Source organism: Clytia hemisphaerica, unplaced genomic scaffold, assembly GCF_902728285.1.
Source record: "Clytia hemisphaerica strain Z4C2 unplaced genomic scaffold, Clytia hemisphaerica genome assembly, whole genome shotgun sequence".
Lineage (NCBI taxonomy): Eukaryota > Metazoa > Cnidaria > Hydrozoa > Leptothecata > Clytiidae > Clytia > Clytia hemisphaerica.
In genome coordinates this window covers 797,237-817,442 of record NW_027104248.1, presented here as the reverse complement: position 1 = coordinate 817,442, position 20,206 = coordinate 797,237, and the positions used below count along the sequence as shown (strand labels likewise).

The 20,206-nt window shown below is 37.9% G+C and overlaps 3 protein-coding genes and 1 long non-coding RNA gene across 6 annotated transcripts in view; 1 reads left to right on the top strand and 3 right to left on the bottom strand.

Annotated features, from left to right (window-relative positions):
* The window catches only part of LOC136816480 (hatching enzyme 1.2-like), a 32,227-nt gene that overhangs the window by 8,410 nt on the left and 3,611 nt on the right, over positions 1–20,206 (top strand). The gene's annotated exons all lie outside the window — the stretch shown is intronic.
* LOC136816519 (uncharacterized) lies at positions 2,589–9,262 on the bottom strand. Its single transcript, XM_067072861.1, has 6 exons — positions 9,104–9,262; positions 8,460–8,536; positions 3,438–7,541; positions 3,210–3,315; positions 2,862–3,119; positions 2,589–2,767 (listed from the first exon to the last, which is right to left on the bottom strand). Exons 1-6 carry the CDS (start codon positions 9,260–9,262, stop codon positions 2,618–2,620), a joined length of 4,854 nt encoding a protein of 1,617 aa, XP_066928962.1. The 3' UTR covers positions 2,589–2,617.
* On the bottom strand, positions 9,459–11,794 carry LOC136816461 (uncharacterized). Its single transcript, XR_010847931.1, has 5 exons — positions 11,555–11,794; positions 11,155–11,218; positions 10,757–10,861; positions 10,432–10,548; positions 9,459–9,673 (listed from the first exon to the last, which is right to left on the bottom strand). It is a non-coding gene; the product is annotated as an uncharacterized lncRNA (long non-coding RNA).
* Positions 11,921–15,363, bottom strand: LOC136816460 (zinc metalloproteinase nas-14-like). Its single transcript, XM_067072788.1, has 7 exons — positions 15,051–15,363; positions 14,812–14,916; positions 14,506–14,652; positions 14,239–14,350; positions 13,914–14,089; positions 13,667–13,757; positions 11,921–13,341 (listed from the first exon to the last, which is right to left on the bottom strand). Exons 1-7 carry the CDS (start codon positions 15,085–15,087, stop codon positions 12,123–12,125), a joined length of 1,887 nt encoding a protein of 628 aa, XP_066928889.1. The 5' UTR covers positions 15,088–15,363; the 3' UTR covers positions 11,921–12,122.

The window sequence follows — 20,206 nt, the reverse complement described above, 5'->3', positions numbered from 1 at the left end:
AATCTTTCCAGTGGGAAGAATTACCAGTGGGTGTGTCAGAAGGGGGTGTTCTAAGATTGTATCCTCTGGGACTTCAACAAGAAATTACAAGATAATACAATTTGTAATCTAAAACAGAATTATGATTGATTTATCGATAATAGGCGATAGTTTAAAACGATTTCGATCTCGAGTAACACGTTTCGTTCAGCCAGCACATAGATAGCTGAGCCGGTTAGCCGTGGATCCCATGAAAAAATGATGACTCCCTAGATAACTGGACGATCCATGTAAAATATAAATTTTGTACACCCCTGTCTCACATAAAAAATTCTATTGTTCCTAAGTCGAAAAATGGGTGGGGATGGTTTTGAGTGCAGATTTTTACATTGAATTTTGAATGGGGATGAAATCAAAGTCAATTTCCCAGTGAAGCTGAAATTGTAGAGTATTCTCCCAGCGGGGACGAGATTTTGGCGGAATTTTCCAGTGGGGCTGAGGTCTCAGCGGGCCTGTGACACAGGGGTATTTTTGTATATCTGATCATCATCGCGTGTGAGGGTCATACAAAGACGGTGGTTGACAAGATATCTTGCGACAAACTTGAAATATCCAAGCTACTTTCACTTTCGCTTGTGGTCGTAAACAATTGCTTCTTTTCGAATGAATTTGCTGACATGGATGAAGAGGGTTGGATCTGAGTTGCTGAGTCAGCTTTAATGACGTCATCAAGAGAATTCGTTTGTGAGGAGATGAAAAATAATTGGTTGTTGAATTTCCAGAAGATGTGATGTCGGCAGATATAGATGAGTGGATCAAGAATGGTTTGCAATAAAACCAGACCTTCAACCACCAAAGCTGCCGTTGAACCATTACGGGATTGGTAAAGTGGATTTCGTTGTTGCAGAAGAATGAAGGACGCGAACGGGATATTAGAAAAAACATGAAGAACGATCAAAATACTGACCGTTGACGTCATTTTACCCGATAATACCTTTTCCCGGAACGGGATTTCTTCATCCGATATATTCTGTTTTAATAAGCGGATAACATAACTTGCGATTGCCAGAACAAGAAAATCTAAGATAATCATAACAGCTGCTGACGTCATCAGAAATCCAACATGGCCGGGTTCGAATAAGAGAATGGGAACAAGTGATAAAACCCAGACCAGAACAAGGTTCATGATGATAAGATTGGTTTTGAATTCTTGGTGACATTCCGGTAAGTTCATTGAGATCAGACGTTCGATAGCCAATAGAACAAGATGGAAATACTGCACTACGAAACAAGAACTTGTTGCAATATTCAACCCTTTGAAACTGGTGTTTGTGATGGTGCAATCACCGCAAATCATCAAAGCCAGGAAATGACAGACACTACCAAGACTGAACAACAAATTCGCCAACATCATGCTACTTAAGATGAGCTCGCTTCCCTTTTGGTGATGATTGACTTTGTTTCTCTGGTGTTTATGTACCAAGTATATGAAAAGCAAAAAGTTGAACCCGATCGAACAAACAGCTTGCACGCAATTCAAAATGGTCATGAATTTGAACGTGTCTGTGAAGCCTTCATCCATTCTGCTATATGTCTTTACAATTTGTTAAAACGATTGACTCCTTGTTTCTCTCCGGCTCTCCTTTATCAGTAGAAAGTTTTCGAATAGCATTTTCCGTTTTATGGAGAGTTGATTGTCGTATGAACTTCGGTTGATTTTCAGTTCAGCTTCTTTTAATTATCAAGATCACCTCTTTATTTTACTAACCAATATCGTTTTAAAATTCATTTCTAAATTTCACTCAAAAACATTACAAAAAAAAATAATGAATGAAAAAAAAATATTTCGGAACATGCTCTTGAACGGTTTTATCAAAAAGCACCCCTGCCTTAACCATGCTGAGTCTAAGAAAATACGTTCATTGTCAGGCTAATAAAATGAAACAGTTCATTATTGAGTTTGATTTTACTGTCGTTGAAACACCAAACTGTGTTAAGTACAATGTGCAGAGAAAAAAGCCGCTTGTAAGCAAGTGTTTCTTTTCAATTCATTTTGTTCTGTGTATATCGTTGCGTGTTTTCACTTGCTTTTCAAATGTTCGAATTTTCATATTTTGTTCTTCAAAGATATTTAACATCGAATTTCAAAATCAAAGCATTTTTGCGAACAGATTGTCGCACCTCTTGTTTCGTTGCAAGTTTGGAAATTATAGATATATGTTTTTGAAGCTGGTCCCAAATGTCCTCATGTTTTGTCTCGCATAGTAGTCCAGTAGAATTATGTAAATTTTCACCAGAACCTGGACAAAATTCCCAACAAGCTGAAATTTTGCACAGAGGTCCCCAATAGGATACTTGACCACCAAAAAAAAAGCCCCATCGATTCGGACATGGGAAAACTTTTTACGGACGATTTAATTTCGGACACGTCCGAAAAAAAAACTTGAAAAAAAAGTTCTCAAAATATGCAAGTGTCATATATCAAAAGAAAGATAATTTCAATACGAACAAAAAAGTTGCCTACAAAGAAACCTGAAAATCATCTCACAAAGATTTATGAGGCCTTAAAGTGGGTACATTATCAATAAAAGATAAAGGACAATCGGTCGATCGATTTTAGTTTCGTTTTTCAAGGACCTCAATCAAACAAATCAAAAATATTCCTATCATCGTAAAAGTCATTGAAGGTTTCGTTCTGATTTTCCTCTGTTGTTTCGTTTGTCGTGTCGTATGTTGCTTCGTGTATTGTTTCGTCTGGTATCTCCTCGTCGTCGTGATCCCCTTTAACCTGAGAAAACCATCAATATAAGAATTAAGAAAGAAGCTTTATTTACGCCCCAAATTTCTGGCCCGGCTAGACTTAAATGGTTATGGAATCTTACCGTTTTATTGTTACAATCCATGCCATGGCAATTACCACACGCAGGCATACATGGTATACCATTTTTCCGGCAAGAGCAAAGATTTGTTCCACAAGGATTCTTAGAGGACATCTTGCATTTACATTTGATAATTTTGAGAATTTCCGGTGGCGCGACTGACTTGATGGTTCTAATTGGACGAAGACCTGTATCAGAGCCCTGCCAACCCCATTTTGTTGGGTCTAAGACATTCTCATCAAGTTCTTTCCACCGAATCACCTAAATAAATGAAAATTACATCTATTATAGTTCATAAATTGCTTGGTTTTGGTTTCGCACTTGATCAGCCAGAGGTCATAAAGTGATTACCTGGATGTGAACTCTGGCACCATGTTGCGTTGCAGCATCAGATGTGGGGGGCAATCGCTCAGGTTGAATTAATCCTTTGCAAAGCATCTCAAGGTATTTGTTGTATCTGAAGTGGTCGAAATTGAAACCAATTATCATAAAAATATCTGATACATATGACATTTGAATACTTAAATGTTAGAATGGTTGCATTTTATTGTAGATATTACACTGTTACGTAAACTATACCTTAAATTTGAAAGTGATTTATCATGATTTCCACCATATATCTCTCTGAAGGCTTCGATCGAGGCATCCTGAATTTGTTCCTTGGTCGATTGAGAGTCAGTAAAGACTTCAGATACTTCGCCCAAAATTTCTGATTTCTTGATTTGATTAACGAAACTGACTTTGGCCTTGCCACATATAGCAGATGTCGAGTCGCATCCAGTCCAAGCATGGATGAACAAGAGATGTTTTTTTTGTCCATTTAGTTCGTCTTGACAGCTACCAATATCCCAACACTTCTTTGCTCGTTCGGACAGGAACAAAAGTGGTTTCAGGTCTTCTTGCCAGTGATACGCCATCATGACAGCCACGTCAGTGTCATCAGCGACTACAGTTGTTGATTCTTGTTTTGCCAGCTCCAAGGCTGTGGATACGATCTTGGTGTCAGCATCACCTTCACAAATATGGACGCTTTGGCCATCACGAGTTAGATACTCGGCAATCAGCGCTATCAGTTGTTCTTTGTTCTTACAATTAGAAAGAAAACGTTCCCGGTTGTATTTTGATTCGTTATCTTCCAAAATGTCAACGTCAGGACAGGACCCATGTGATTTCTTCCTCCGTTCGTGCTCATTGGATTTTATCGAAGTGGGGTCATTGTAGCCATCGAAAACGACATGACACGTACCATAGTTGGCTCTCACATAGCTGACATGATATGAGGCAATTTCCTTGAATGTGATGCCTTTCTTCCAACTGACTCTATGTATCAGAGCACCACCATCAAGAACAAACTGGCCACTTGACAAACGATCACAAGATTTCTGTTCTGGTAAAATTAGCTTTCTCAGTGATGCTTTGTCAGGTTTTCTCATCAATCCTCTTTTAAAGAGACTTTCCGGAAACTGTGTCAGCTCGTACTCAAAATACTTTTCCACGTCTTCTTCTCTTTGAGCAACAGCCGCCAGGCGAGTGAAGAGGCTTGTCGAGTCAACTGCTATTGGTTCATCATCGACAACTATCGTATTTTGAATAACTGCTAGTGATTTCACTTCGTCTTTCCGTTTAAGTTTGGCGTCCGTGAAGACCTTTTCATCGATAGTTTCCTGGATCTTCTTACCAACTTTCTCGGCCTCTTCGCAGTTCACGTTGTCTTTGTTTTTCATTGATACAACGCCTGATGAAAGCGAATGTAGGTGCTGATCTTTGAAGATGAAAGGGTTCCTTTTCTCCACCCAACAGAAGAACTTCAGAGAATGTTCATTGTCAGTTTTGATCCGGGAAAACCCCATCTCTTGATGTTGATCGCTACTTATTACTTTCATCCCGGTCAAAGTTGTCATAGAATCATGGACAGCTGCACAATAGCTCATACTCGAAATCCAGAGTTGACGAACATTCTCCTCCATTCCTCGTCCTCGCGTAAGCCCACCTCGACTTTTAGCAGACCGCATAAGCGTTTGTTCAATAACTAGGTCAGACCACAAGCCAGCCCAGTAGCGGTTTGATCTTCTCACTGCATGTTGACCAGCGGAGAATTTTTCGAACAGGTACGGGTACTTTTTTTCAAGTTCTAGCATTTGCTGGAGGTACATCCTTGCACTTCTCGCGTAGTTAACGTGGCCTGTTGCAGCGAAAAGATTCAGCATTTTGGATAAAGTTTTCAGATGGAAGTTCCAATCGGATGTTCGCTCTGCAATAATGTAATCTTTGACGATGTCGATGTAGTTGATATATTGGATCCATAGTTTGGCGGTTCTCGAGTCTTCTTTCAAGCGATCACTCAATTTCTTCATCTCCTTTTCAAAGGATTTTGCACCTTCTCCATTGGCAAACTCAACTAGATCTTCAACTGCCAACTCTCCTTTCAGAAGTTTTGAGTAGCAAGATTCGAAATCATTCATGGGGGGCAGTTTTCCTTCATCCTCCATGATTTCAACGAGGTGCTCCACAAGTACACTCTGAGTCATCAAATGAGCTCGTAATGCCCTAGCATAGGCTTTCCCTGATGTCATGTGCTTCACAGTATCCTCAGCATAAACTTCTTCAAACAATTCCTCAATTCCAGACCCCATCATCAATTTCCCAATACTACCAAGGAAACTCATTAACGTATGAAAGCCACCAAGACGACAAACAATATCCAAATTTTTATCCTGTATGATCCCGATAGCTTTCTGCCATAGAGGCTGATCAAAGGTGATACAGGGTACTTCAATTTTGTGCTTCTTTGCTTCGTCTTTAATGAATAGAAGTGTTGAGTATAAGCAAGTTTCGTCAGATGAACTGAGGTCGATGATGGGTAAGAATGTTATGGACGACTTTGACACGGGATTGTCGCTATTTTCTGGTACTGCCGCAGTCTGCATAAATCCTTGCCAATTCGGTCTAGCAGATTCTCGGGTTTTAAAGTGCCATGCTAATTGCCATACAAGGTCGATGGTCTTCTCTTGGTAATAGTGCATGACGTCATCTTTGAAACTCTCAGAAAGATCTTTAATCTTTTTGAATCTTAGCTTTGACAAGCCACGTTCATGAGATCCAAAATAAGGAATGATTGGTACGGATCCCGTCGTTTGTTTTTTCTCGTTTTTCTTCAAACGTCTGATTGCTTGGAATGTTTTTGCACCATTTGTAGACATGGAGATTATCCCCATCCCGTGAAACGTACCCTTTCCTGTTAGAGTTCTCAGATTATTATCCATGTTATCGGCTGCATATTGCTCAAAAAAGTTGTTTATTGTTCCTGCGGAAACACCAGCTTCAACGGGAACACCACCTTCAACGGAAACACCACCTTCAACGGAAACACGACCTTCAACGGGAACACCACCTTCAACGGAAACACCACCTTCAACGGAAACACGACCTTCAACTGGACCACCACCTTCAACGAAAACACCACCTTCAACTGGACCACCACCTTCAACGGAAACACCACCTTCAACTAGACCACCACCTTCAACGGGAACACCACCTTCGGCTGGACCATCACCTTCGGCTGGACCATCACCTTCAACGGAAACACCACCTTCAACTGGACCACCACCTTCAACTGGACCATCACCTTCAGAAGCTGAAGCAGCTGACCTCTTAAAGTTTGTTACTTCATCATATGAAACGGAGAAGCCAAGTTTAGCCAGGTGGTTTATGAACCATTTGGATTCGAAAGATCTATCAACATCTACTCCAATGCCAAAAGGAATTGGTGCCAACATTGACCTTGGTTTAGCTGATTGTGATATACATTGGCCAATGCTGACTTGCTTTAGTTCTGATGGGATGAGCTCCTTTAATAGCCCAAGTAAACTTTCTGGGATCCATTTCTTCAAGTATTCCATGTCCGTAATCTTTTCTATGTCAGGATAGTGAGACTTGTTGGATGCCATTTGACGGAATTCTGACTTTATTATTTTTGCAGCTGCTGTCATTATTGAACCCGGAGTCGGGGAATGGTTTTTCTTGAAGTCGTTCATTATAAACCAAGCAAAGTCTTTAAAGCACAACATACTCGATCTTCCATCTTCTTCAATAAATATTAAATGATCTTGGTAACGATCCTTCAGCTTTCTTCGCAGCTGCTTAGAACTGTAACAGCTGTTAGAGTCTCCACTCATTTCTACAAGCTTTGCATATACTTCCTTTAGCAGAAGTGGCTCATGTTCGCTTGCACCTTCCATCCATTCACACAGTTTATCAAAACTATCCTGCATCAATTCGTTAACAGGACGTCCAGATTTCTTTCCTGACTTGATTGTAAAAAACTTTTCCATACACGAGCGATGATAGAATCCTTCGTCTGCTACAATATCGATGGATGGTAATACACGGTCACGGACTAAGTCTCCCCATTCATCATTCCTTGCATCGCATTGTGCTAGGATGCTTCTTTTGATCGGAATTGTTTCCACCTCGCTGACTTCATTACTTTTCCGCTTTTCATCTTTTTGTTCACCGCAGTAAATGCAATGCAACTTCCAGTTGAATGAACCCATCGCTCCAACTGATGATCTCAACCGCTTCTTGACGGTAATATGACCATCATCCATTTTCCTTTTGTCCACAAACTTTCTCCTACAGTCATGATGGACGTAGACGTTTCCAACCTCCCGTTCCTTCAAGTTGCTGTAAATAAGATTAACAAATCATAGTTATTGTTAGAAATGTCTATAACGTATGTTCTAATACAATAAGTGGTATTAGAACATACTCGTATAAAGTATGTTTTAGATGAGGAAGTGAACTATGACCTGTGATCTGTGTTTCGAACTAGCCGTAATGGTTATGAGCCTTAAAACTAAAATTTTCTTCTCAAGAGTACCTATTTGATCTACCCTTGTTCAAAAATCCTAACCTGATAACAGATTCCGTATTATCTGGCTCAGTACGCTAAAGCTCTAAAGACGTGGGCGAAAATATTCAATCTGAAGAATATGCCATCTGCATCTCAGCAAGTTTTTAATATTGGCGCTTTTGGCACAAGACAAATTTCTGACTGAAATTTTTTCATAGAAACATGACCATTTTCCTCAGATGTTAGTTTTCAGCGATCTTTAGAGCTTCAGCGTGTCGCATTAAGAAAACTCCACATCTGTTCTCAGGTTAAAAAATCCTGACATTACTATGCTGATAAACATCGGAAGAAGATGAACCTTAAAAAACCTAAACCCAACCTTGTAGTAAACTATTAAAAGGGACTGTCGAAAACTCTATACTTCTAAGGTTCTAATGAATCTAATTTACACACTTCCTGGGCCTTTTCTTAAAACTACTGAGATATAAAAACCTGTGCAAATCTTCGAGCTTTCTTTGTTTGGCAACTTGAACGAGTCTGTCGAAGCCTTTTTTCTTGACTTCAACTAGATTGTCTGGCTGAACATCTTCTTCACATAAAATGCATACTCTGCCCAATGTAGCCATTCTACAATACACCACTTTTATTTAAACTTTTAATATTTCTTTCATTTTTACTCTAAATAAAAACAGATGAAATATATACACAGATCATGTTAAAAGTTACTTTTCAAAAAATGAAAAATATACCTTTCAGGAGTTGTCAAGTTGATGAATTGATGAATGTAAATAACACTTATTCGCATTCGAATGTTTACATATTTACACTGCAATGGCATCAAAAATAATGAAAAAGATCTTTGTGAGTGTTCAATCTCTTAAAATCGTATTTTGAACCTAAAAATCATACTCATACAAACTTAAACATAATAGTAATTTTAAAGAATTTAAACATAATATAAAAAGAAGATGAAAACCATGATGTATTCGAGGTCTCCTAACTCTTTGTGAGATGATTTCCAGGCTTTCCTGTAGGCAATTTTTTTGTTCGTATTGAAATTATCTTTCTTTTGATATATGACACTTGCATATTTTGAGAACTTTTTTTTCAAGTTTATTTTTCGGACGTGTCCGAAATTAAATCGTCCGTAAAAAGTTTTCCCATGTCCGAATCGATGGGGCTTTTTTTTTGGTGGTCAAGTATCCTATTGGGGACCTCTGTGCAAAATTTCAGCTTGTTGGGAATTTTGTCCAGGTCTCAGGCTAATTCTACCGGACTATAGCTCTATATCGTCCGTTAGATTTGTCACAATTGAACATCGGACACGAGCTCTCATTGGCCATAACAAGTCATCGTCGAAGCAACCTTTAACTAGCCGTAGACCTACACTTACATATTTTCCTTTAGCATCTGCCCATCCGTTCAAATACAGGCTGATTCCAATTCTGTATCCCCGTGATGTGTAGAAGTATTTTTCGAGACATCCTTCTGCTTTTTCCATTTTCTTGTTGATTGCGTTGATTTTCCAGATATGGGAATCATTGAACAACATTTTGGATTTCGGGTGGAATTTCTTGTGGAGAATATCGATTTTCTTTTCCAAAGATTCAATTTCTTCATCTCGTTTATCTTCTTTGGATTGCAGATCTACGATATGTCCCCCATTGTGTCCATTGGAAAACTCCAAACTGTTGATTTTGGATTTGAGTTTCTTCAGTTCTCCACTTTGCTCCACTTGTCGAGCTTCACTCACGGCTTGCTGATTGTTCAACCTCTTTTCATTCTTGTCTGCAAGCATGCGCATCGCCGAAATTCTTTCTGCATGGAATTCGGACAATTTTCCCATCCCTTTAATTTTTTCGTTTTGCGCATTGATCACCAATTCTTGTGATTGTACTTTTTCCTCGAGACCACGAATTTTTTCCAATACCAACTTGAATTGTCTGTAGGTGATCACTTGGTCCTGACAAAAAAGAAAAGATTTATAAATTGCACACTCTGGGTTTTTGTTTCAAAAAAGATGAAAGCATGAGGTATAAAATGTCTCATTTCCTTTACCTACCAGAGTAATATTTTTACAATCAACTTCTATATACTGAAAGGGCCTATTTGTTTCACTTGCTATAAATGCTATGGGATGCCATTTGCAAATAAAGTGTTAACCTTTACAAAATGAGAGAAAATATTTCAAGTTCCTTGAAAAAAGTTCCTTTTAATTCATTGTTAACGGTTGTGTGGCCACTATCCTGCCATTATGAGAGTATTAATTCGTAATCAATTCCCGAAAAAGACCCGTTTCAGCTCCTCATTTCACTAAAACTATTGGTTTAGACTCAGAAATTAGGTATGAAAACGTCATCCAGTCTGATATTAGATGCAGTTTTTACTGTGAGGAAATCTCAAACTTTGCTTTGCTAGTAAAGCGGTTTTTACTATATTGTTTGCAATTATAGTAAGTTTATTTACAAGAAGTGCTCAAGATTTGGTTAAGTACAATCATGGTAAAGATAGCCAAAAAAGTAGCGAGGCAAATAGGCCCGATATCTACCAAGAAAGTTCTTGTCATTGCTGTAATAGTGAGCACCTCACTAAAAACCGGGATTTTTCATCTCGTTTTTGGGTAGAAAAAACGCGGACGTCATAGTATAGGCTATTGCTGTAAAAGCCGAGAAGTAATACGCATCTGAACCTACTATTGATTTTTGATATATATAGACTCACCATCCTATGTTTACATTTATTTTCTACGTGATCTTCAAACTCTTTCTTGATCACTTTTTCCGAACAGTCCGAGTTTGTACATCCCAACAACACATAACCACAATTTGCCACGTGTGTCTAGAAAGTCGTAATTGGGGAAAATTTCAAGATCTAATATAGTGAACTTCCCTAGCGGAAGATGAAGTTTTAAGATAAACCTTTAGATCTAAATGCCGTTGATATTTTAGGCGGTCAAATCAGTGATCTTCTAGGGCTACAAGAGGTCATTAACATTGTCTCATGTTTTCATCACTCCTATTAATAATGTCTTTAATCTACAACTTACCTCAAATTTCCTTAAAGAATCAACCCACTCACAACCGTTTTGGATGTTTGGACATTTAACGGACAGCTCCAATAGTTCTCTCTCTTTTCCAAGATCGTCGAAGAGCTGAAAAAAATACATTTATTAAATCAAAACGGAATTGAACTTTAATAGATTTGATGGTAGTTCTATAAAAAAATTTAAGGGGAGGAGTGGGGAAAACGAAAAGCAGTTAATACTCAGACTCAATAAACGTACTGTATAGAACATTTAGTTTATTCACTTGATGGTTCAAAAGAGGCTTTTCTTAACCATTTTTGAGGATGAAATCAGTCTTTGTTTGTTTTTGGGTTTCGACCAATATCGAGAATTCTGTTCTTATAATTTTTCCTTTTCAAATCTCGCACTGAACGACTTACGGTAATAACTCTCCGGTCTTTAGGGCATTGAATCTTTGGATCGTTGTCCTCACCATCAGTATCACTAAAAATGAATAAAATGAAAACATTTCTTAAGATTAAGTTAGATTGTTGGCAAGAGTCCCGGGTCGTGTCCGACCCATTAAGGGTAGAAAAATGGGAAAATTTAATTTTTTTACATCTAAAAACATCGAAATTTGTTCAGATTAGTCCCAACAAGGGTCGCAAAATTCACATTTAGTCCCGCTAAAGTGTCCGAGGGTCGAGAGCCGGGCACCCTCCCCCGTCATCCTGTAAACCTAATACCCCCCCCTGAGGAAAGAGTGAAGAAACTTGGTAGACATTTGTAGAGCTAATAACTTTATTGATTTGATCTCCATGAATATCAACTATTTCTTACATTTTGGGTAGGCCTTCGGCACATAGTTTGCAGAACCTGTGACCACATTCTCTCCCTTGCACGGGTTCTGCAAAATACACATACAAATACAACACTCGGAGTGTGTTGGTTCACCTTCTACAAATTCCACATCGTACCCCCCGACATCGACTTCACTGCCCGATGCAATCGCCATGTTTGTGTAGTATAATGTTTGTATCAAAGATAACCTAGATAAGATTAGTCTCAACGATTCACAATTTCTCTAAATCTTTGTGACTTTTCAAAGTTATTTTTTTTTGAAATAGATTTTTGAATTATGCGTATGATCTCCTCGAAATTTCCATTTTGTAGTATTTAAGATATTTTAGACACTTTGTTTGAGACTATACACACATTCAGTCATGTCGATTGATCTGTTGAATAAATAATTTGAATACAGATGTTTCTTGTACACACAATGAAACGAAAAAAAAGTGATGGATTCATTTAATTCTAATTAGTTACATAAAATTATTTCATAAATTACAAACATTTGGAAAAATACAGTGCAATGGATTTAACTTAAAAAGAGTTTTTTAACTTTAATTTACACGTCATTCGAATTATTGCACTTTCCACACGATTTTATACATTTAGTTTCCACCAAGCGGTTTTTGCAAAGTCCTCCTAAAGCCAACTCTTCGCAACAACTCATTTTGTCTTCACAGGCTGTCGATGTCTTCGGTGTTGTCGTTGACTTGTCGCCGGACGTTGAAGGATTTGTTGTTGGAGTTGTGGACTTGTTTTTTGTCGTTTTCTCGTTTGTTGTTGATATCGTTGGCGAATTTGTCGATTGGCTGTCTGTAGTCGTTGGTTGTGTCCTCGGCAATTTTGTTGAGGTCGTTGTTGAGGTCGTCGGCAATTTTGTAGTGGTCGTTGTCATGGTCGTCGGCAATTTTGTAGTGGTCGTTGTCATGGTCGTCGGCAATTTTGTTGTGGTCGTTGCCATGGTCGTTTCTTGTGTTCTCAATGGTGAAGTTGTTATCTTTGGTTGTGTAGTAGTCGGTTCTGGTGTTGTAGTGGTTGTCTTTGGACAAACATTGCATGATTTCGGACAGTTTTGTCGGATGTTAAGAAATCTCGGACATGCATATATGACGCTCGGTCTTCGACAATACGAGAACTTATCACGACAAGCAGGCTTTGGTGTTGTGGTGGCGGTTGTGGTCGGTGGTCCGGAGCAAATCCCACAGGTCTTGGGACAAATTCTCCTCAAAGATTGTGATGTTTGACACGTACTTCTTACCCAATTTGCATCGCACCAATATAACAAATCTCTACATTTCGATTTTGTTGTCGTAGTTGTGGGGGTTGTTAATTTGGAAGGGGTGTTTGTGGTTCTCATAGTAGTAGTTGAAGTGGTGGTCGTTGTAGTTGTTGTTGGCGCGGTCGTGGTCGTTTTAGGGGTGGTCGTTGTCGTAGCTGGAGTGGTTGAAGTTGTGGTTGGAGTGGTTGTTGTTGTAGAAGTTGTTGTCGTTGGCTTTTGTGGACAATTGTTGCAAGTACGTTGACAACCGTTCCTAATCATCGAATTTCTAATGCAGTAGTATTGAATGTCACTCCTTTTACAATATCTTTGCTTATCGACGCAACTTGGATCCACTGTGGTGGTGGTTGTGGGTGGTGGAGTGACGTCACCACATCCATATCTCATGTTTAATTGTCGGATATCGCTTGAAGACATCCCTCTACGTTGCCCCAACCTTTCTTTAGCATCAGACTTGGAGACAATGGTCATCAGTCGTCTGTTGATCGCAAATGCGTAGCTGGAAAGATAGGAAGGATTTGAAATATTTTTGAGCTTGTCTGATAAAGGATTTATTAATGAGTATTTTGAAACATGATAGTTGGTTGTGCCGAAACTTCAGGTCAAATTCAAGTTCATTATACTTTATTTTAGGTTCCTTCTTATGTCGATGCGGGATACAGTAGCTGGCAACGGCTTTTTTGAGTTTAAGACAATAAAGACCTAAATATGCACTTTCCTAGCGAATTTGTTTCGAATTGTAGAAATTCATGGCCTTAGATTTAGAACGTCATGTAGAAATGATAATTTTCGAACTTTCGATTTAAAATTCATAGTCTACTTACTTTCCATATTGCATGACTGATCCTTTGTCGTATTTTTCGCCGAAGGATTCAGCAACACCGCGATCGTATTTCTGGAAGTTTCTTTTGTTTCCTGAAATTGTAAAATAAATGGTTTGATAATTTGATTCGTCAATCCTCTCTGAGAGCATCCGATCTTCAGTAGACTTTATATGGAAATAGCATGACATGTTTATAGATTAAATTTAAATGCAAACGAAATGGATTTTATTTTAGAGAATGTTCTTACTTGTAGCAATGTTATCCCAGTTGATATGAAGATATTGATCCCTGTCCAATCTCGATTGTTCGTGGTAGAAACCAAGAGCGTGAAGAATCTCATGGATGATAACGCCTTTCGTTTGGCATCCGCTACCGATTGAAATTCTCTGCCGGCGGCGTTTGTATCCGATCTCTGAATAACATCTAAAAGACAAATTTCTTGTTTGTTAGAGGGTGTATTTTGACTAAAATACATGGAAAAATCAGACCTTTTTCACATATACTATTAAGTTTTCATGACTGAGAGAATAAAAGGTTATCGCTAGTTATGTATTGTGGAGTAGCCTTCTTACCCAGATCCTCGGATGAACTCGACATATCCTCTTTGTGTAGTCCTGGGTACGAATCGGATGCAAGTCAACCTTTCCACTTCTCGCATCGCTTCTTTCACTTGTTTTTCATATGCTAAATCAAAAGATATCGAGATTCAATCTACAATATTACTTTGGTGTCCAAACGAAACGCAAAATTTTGGTTAAAGGATTTTAAATTTTTTCATACAGAAAATAGCGTCAATATGTTTTTTTCAGATTTTGTTTAAATTTGCAAAAGGTACTTACGAAATCCGTTCCTAAAAGTATAGGGAACAACTCCATTCGGCCATATCAACCATGTGCTCGAAACAATCTCTCGTCGTTTTCGTTCTCGCTGACTCAGCAATTTTTCGACATCTTCTGTTGACATGACAATATCGCCTTCAAAATGATCTAAATGAAAGATTTGAAATAACTCAGAAGGATTTGAGAGGAACTATTTTCTTTAAATTTAATTACGAAAAGAAATCTACAATTTTGGACCTTTAAAATTGCATTTCGAATCCAGATTTGAATCAAAATCGACAGTTTGTCGAATGAGCTCTTTCCTACCATTGTCTCCATTGATGAGTTGAATTTGATCGAATACATTTTCGTCCACTGGATCCTTGGATAATTCATCTTCAACACTTCCTCTGATTGGTTGCACCAAAAGACCTGAAATGTCGGTAAAAGGAGTTGTCAAAGGTTGTTGTAAAAGGAGAGATTTTCAACATTCTTTGAAAACGTAGTTTTATTTCCGAACTATCAAATATCAAACCTATTTAAAAGCAATTATTTATGACACTTACTTATCGTCAATGGAAGAATCAAAAAGAATATTTCCATTATGTTGCTCTTCAAAAAAAATGTTGCTGTTTTTTTTTGAGCGTGCTACTATCCTTTGTTGATTGATTTGATTTTGATTTGATTTGATTTCTCCCTTCAACGTCGCCCCTATTTATATGAGTTTGTGTCGAGGCACCTTAAGAATGTAGATTTGCCAAAAACCGCAGAATCGATGCTTAAAAATCATGCTTCAATAATCAATGCGGTAAAAGCCAAGACGTCATATACTTAATTCCTGTCATTACCCAATAGGAATTGATCATTTGCAAGTGTCTGCCAATCAAAGAGCTTGCTTTCGGGTAATTAACCAATAAAACGAAAGCATTGTGTCTTGGCTCCGAATGGGGTTCTAGGTCCCCCCAACAAATTTAGGTCCCCCCTACGATTTAGGTCCCCCCACTTTTCAGTAAGGTTCAGGTCCCAGTTGAAATATAAAGGTTCAGGTCCCTGCAAAAATTGCTTTCAAGGTTCAGGTCCCGGCCAAAAAAGCTACTGTCATTTCTGGTAGTATTATTTCTAGTATTTTTACGTATCAACATGGGACGTCAACCAACTGAGAAAGAGAAGAAAGAATTCATGTACATCATAAAAATGCTGGGTTAAAAAAAATTCGGTTCTAAATTGAAAATTTAAATAAATGTTGCCCACCATGGTTGGGCAACGAGAAAATTTTGGAATTTTAAGGGTAGAAATCTGCCATTTTAGCCTACATTTTGATAGAATGTAAGAGATAATAAATTCAATAGAAAAATCCTTAACTTATTAACCAAAACAATAGTGAGGGGGTATTTTACAGTTTCCTAATTAGCCCCCAGAACTTTAGTGTAGCCCTTCAGCTCCCCCCACTTTTTTAGGTCCCCCCTGAGTTTAAAAAATGAGACAGCTCCCACCCACTTTTAAGCCAATTTGAGATTTACACCCCCCCAAATAAGTGGGGGGGGGGCGGAGCCATGTGTGTGATCTTGTGATTAGTGGGTGGATACGCTGATTGCGTTGATTTGGTTGCTAAAATCATACTGTTTGTTTCTCAAACAAACCTGCTAACCGTTCACCACAAAATTCTTTCATTTTACTTCTGCGTTCGCGAATAACTACACTTATTTCTATAGATACGAAAATTGTGTTATCCCCTTACGAGAAGTTCTAGATATGATTCCAGTTTTCAGAATCAATTTTTCTCGGAACCTCTCCTGGAGACGTCTTTATTCTTTGTACCAGTGTTGTTTTGAGCTGCGTGAAAAGTTTTTTCGTGGGTTGTATCGTTTAGGCACTTTACCATCTAATTAAGGCATAACATGGGCTCTTGATACTGTAATATTGATTCAAAGATTCTTTTCAGAAAAATTGATTTGCTCAAAAGTTTTTGACCTCTCTTCGGCTAGACTCCGTTCGAAAAATGATTTTGTTACGAAAGAAATACTTAATAACCAATTTGATAATTAAAACAAAGGTTCCAAGGCCTGGCATTTTGTGGTTTGGCTTTGTCTCATGTGTAATATTTCTCAGCTACGCGATCATATCAAGTCTCTGCTTTTCGGTTTCTGCAGATTTCCTGTTCTACCATTGTTTTTTGACCGGAATTATTGTGAAAGAAGAAGCAGGTTGTTTAGGCCCTCCTGTAAAGTAATTTGTAATTTGGTCTTGTGTAATGAAGATATTAGGTTTTGTATCAAAAGATCTTTCAAATTGAATAGCAGACTTAGGCCTACTACTAACTAAGAAGTTCAAATTATCAATACATGGAATGTGGCTCAAGCTCATTTTCCTGTGTACAAATCTGTGAGCCCCTCCCCCCAGCGGTTTTCGTGATGGCGTGATTGGCGTTTTTTCAAGTTCGTGATTTCGTGATTTAAAATTTTAAAGTGCGTGATTGCGTGATCGGAGGAACCAACGTGATCAACGTGATCGTGATAGAAAGGAAATTTAACTCGTGATAACGTGATTTGGAATTTTTTTCTGCGTGATTGCGTGATTCGAAAGGTGACTAGGGGTGACTTAATAAGGTGACTCATCTATCGTCCTAAGGTCAAGAGTAGTGTTCAGAAATTAAGTTGTCAAACAAGTCATTCATTATCTACTGTATTACTGGGTTCGAATGCCACGGATTCCTGAGATTTAGAAACAGGTCGAAAAAACTCAATTAATTAAATTCATACTGAGACCTGAATGGTTAAGAAAACTTCGGACATTTTTAGAATTTTGCAGCGTGGTTACAAAATCACAGTCAGAACCATGCATTCGTTTTGCATTTATAAAATATGTCGAAATAATTTTATTGACTCACAGTAAAAGTATGCATGATGCATTAAAGTTTCTTCTTCTTTAGACTTTCCCTCACGTGGTGTGCACTGCAGTAATCGAAAGTGAAAGATGACGTTTTTCCAATTAGAAGGAAAATGTTAACATATTCCATTTTTGGTGATAAAGAAGAAATTCAATAAAATATTTGATTGCTCTTTTCCATTTATTGTTCCGAAAAGGGAGAAATTTCATGACAAACCGCAATTTGGTTAATTACTCAGAACTCGTGACGTTTCCTATGTTGAGACAGGTTAACAATCTCTTATATCCCAACAAGGCACTTTTGGAACCCTGAACATGTCACAGATTTCTGTAAAGCCCGAAGGGCTAGATGTTGTACTTTAAAGGGACATTGCGGGAGTTGTGATGTAAACATTGTCGCGCTTTCAAGTCAAAACAAAACATACAAAATCAAAACAAAAGTCACGTGGGAAAACAGAAAAACCATAACAAACATGGTAGACTTTCCTTTGGGCGAAAAGTCGTAGGAAGCCTTTTGCATATGAATTGTTCCAATCTTTCTTGTAATATTAGCTAACGAAGTAATATTTTCATTCACAGAGAAACATTTCCAACAAAATAAAAAATCTTTCATTCATTTCTTATCATTTTGTTTTTGTTTTACTTTTTTATTTCTCTGGACGGGGGTGCTGGTGTGTTTCTCTATCGCTCTTGTAAAGAGTAATGCCCTTGCCAAAAAAAGTTTGCTTCGAAAATGGGATACTTGACCATTAAAATGCACTTCCTGAACTCCCAAAAAATGTCCCCAAAAAGTTTCCCTATATTGTCAAACGTCCGGTGGGTCGCTTTACGTTTTAGATGCCCCCCCCCCGGGTTTATTGCAAATTTTCGAACGTCGAGGTAATCGATTTCATTGCTCTCTCCTCCGCAGCTAAAAATTGAAATTATAAAAAAGAACTCTATTATAAAGATGAAAAAAGACACAACGGTAAGTGCGCTACGATTACGTAATACTTACTGAAATCTAATGATATTTTTGACCATTTTTTAGCAAATACGTCTTTGTTATTATGACAGAAAGCAGACAGAAGAAGGAAAAGAAAAATGGATGATTTATTTTGCAATTGTAAAAATACCTGTTGTAGAAAAGATTCCAATCTCAGAAAAGGATGTCCCCGCAAAACAAGGGTTGTCAAATGCTCAGAAAAGTGTTCTTGTGGGAAAAGAAAAAGAAGAGCCTATCCTGCATGAGATTATAAAGCTAAGTTATAGTTACAATTTCCAATTTAAAAAGCATAATAATCCACATTTTAAAGAGTACAAAGTTCTTAGTAGTGGAAGCCAAAGGAAGATCAAACACCTATTTTATATTTCTATGAAATCCAAATAATATGCAATGCATTACAGAAATCTTTATGATTGCTAACGAAATACTTAAAATCATGGATCGAAACTTCGCAGACATCAACTTTGATAAGTCTCCTTTCAACTACATACATTCCCAAAGAAATTGGTAAAATAAAAGACAACTACTAAACCATTAAATTAAAGTGAAAGAAACCACAGAGAAATACACATGTTCTTGCCGACATCTTGAAAAATATTATAAAAATAATCCGCAGGTTGTATCTCAGTGGCTGGAAAATGAATAATATAATCTGCAGACCTAGGCTTTAGTATAAAGCGCGCTGGTCTGTAAAATACACAAAACACAATCTACCGATTCTTAAAAACGAAAGGCTTCTATTGTTAAAACTCCCGCAATGTCCCTTTAATGAATAGCCATCGCAAGCAAAATAGTGAATATTGTAAAAAATAATTTTGTTATTGTTTTCGAAAAGCCGCGAAATTTCTCACTGGTCAAGCGCTTAAATTCTGTTGTAATGTCGCGTAACCCAAGGTAGGATTTCCTACCGAGATACGGCTCATTTTTCAGCCCACTTTTTAGCCAAAGCACGACATCTGTGGAACAGGTTACCCTAAACCATGCTGCTCCATCATAAAACCAGAAAATTAATTTTTTAGACATCATGTGTATTACAGTCTGTGTTTATCCGTTTAACGGTTGGACTGCTCAACCCAAAAAATCTTCATATTAACCCTTTCAGTTCAGAGCTTTGCACTTTTTGAGATAAAAAGTTCAAAAGTCTCGTACCGACGTCGACGGCGCCTCAAAACCAAACTATTTTCTTCAAAATTTCATGCGCTTTCCAATGGTAGTTAGGAGGGTTCTGGAAAGGATTGTAGCATCGAGGTGATTTCTAAAAAAAACATAATGAGGCTAGCATCGAGGGGTAAATCACGATTTAATGTACGTTGTTTTGATATTTTTTTTATCTTTAAAGGCGATGCGCACGATATTTAATTTGGAGATTTACCTCTCTGTTACCCTTGGATATACCCACTCAAAAGCTGCAAGCAAAGGAGACCACTCTATCCTGGTACCAGTATATCGGATGATGTTATGCTGTATCAGCAAAAACTGGACAAAAATGAAAAAAATTCCAGTAAATCAAGAAAAACTGCGGTTAATCATGAGTTACCCTCTTTTTGAAGCAAGGAAAAGAACGATTAACATTTTCCATTTGGAAAAATGTCATCTTTCGCTTTCGATTACTGGAGTACGTCACGTGAGGGAAAGTCTACAGAAGAAGAAACTTCAAATCAGCATGCATACTTTTACTGTGAATCAACCAAAACTATTATTTTGACATACCTTTCATATGCAAGACAAATGCAGAGATACGATAACAGGCCCCCACAAGGTTGAAAAAAGGAGTAACTACCTGGGGGGTAAGGCAAACAGGTGACGGATATGATAAAGGGGTACAAATTCATAGGTTAGTCTCTCGAAGGC

Coding starts and splice junctions, on each gene's coding strand:
- LOC136816460 (XM_067072788.1), bottom strand. CDS start 15,087: ATGGAAATATTCTTTTTGATTCTTCCATTGACGATAA. Junction 13,758..13,913: donor CTGGGATAACATTGCTACAA/GTAAGAACATTC, acceptor TTACAATTTCAG/GAAACAAAAGAAACTTCCAG. Junction 13,342..13,666: donor TCAGTCATGCAATATGGAAA/GTAAGTAGACTA, acceptor CTATCTTTCCAG/CTACGCATTTGCGATCAACA.
- LOC136816519 (XM_067072861.1), bottom strand. CDS start 9,262: ATGTTGTTCAATGATTCCCATATCTGGAAAATCAACGCAATCAACAAG. Junction 7,542..8,459: donor AACTTGACAACTCCTGAAAG/GTATATTTTTCA, acceptor TCTTATTTACAG/CAACTTGAAGGAACGGGAGG. Junction 2,768..2,861: donor TGGATTGTAACAATAAAACG/GTAAGATTCCAT, acceptor TGGTTTTCTCAG/GTTAAAGGGGATCACGACGA.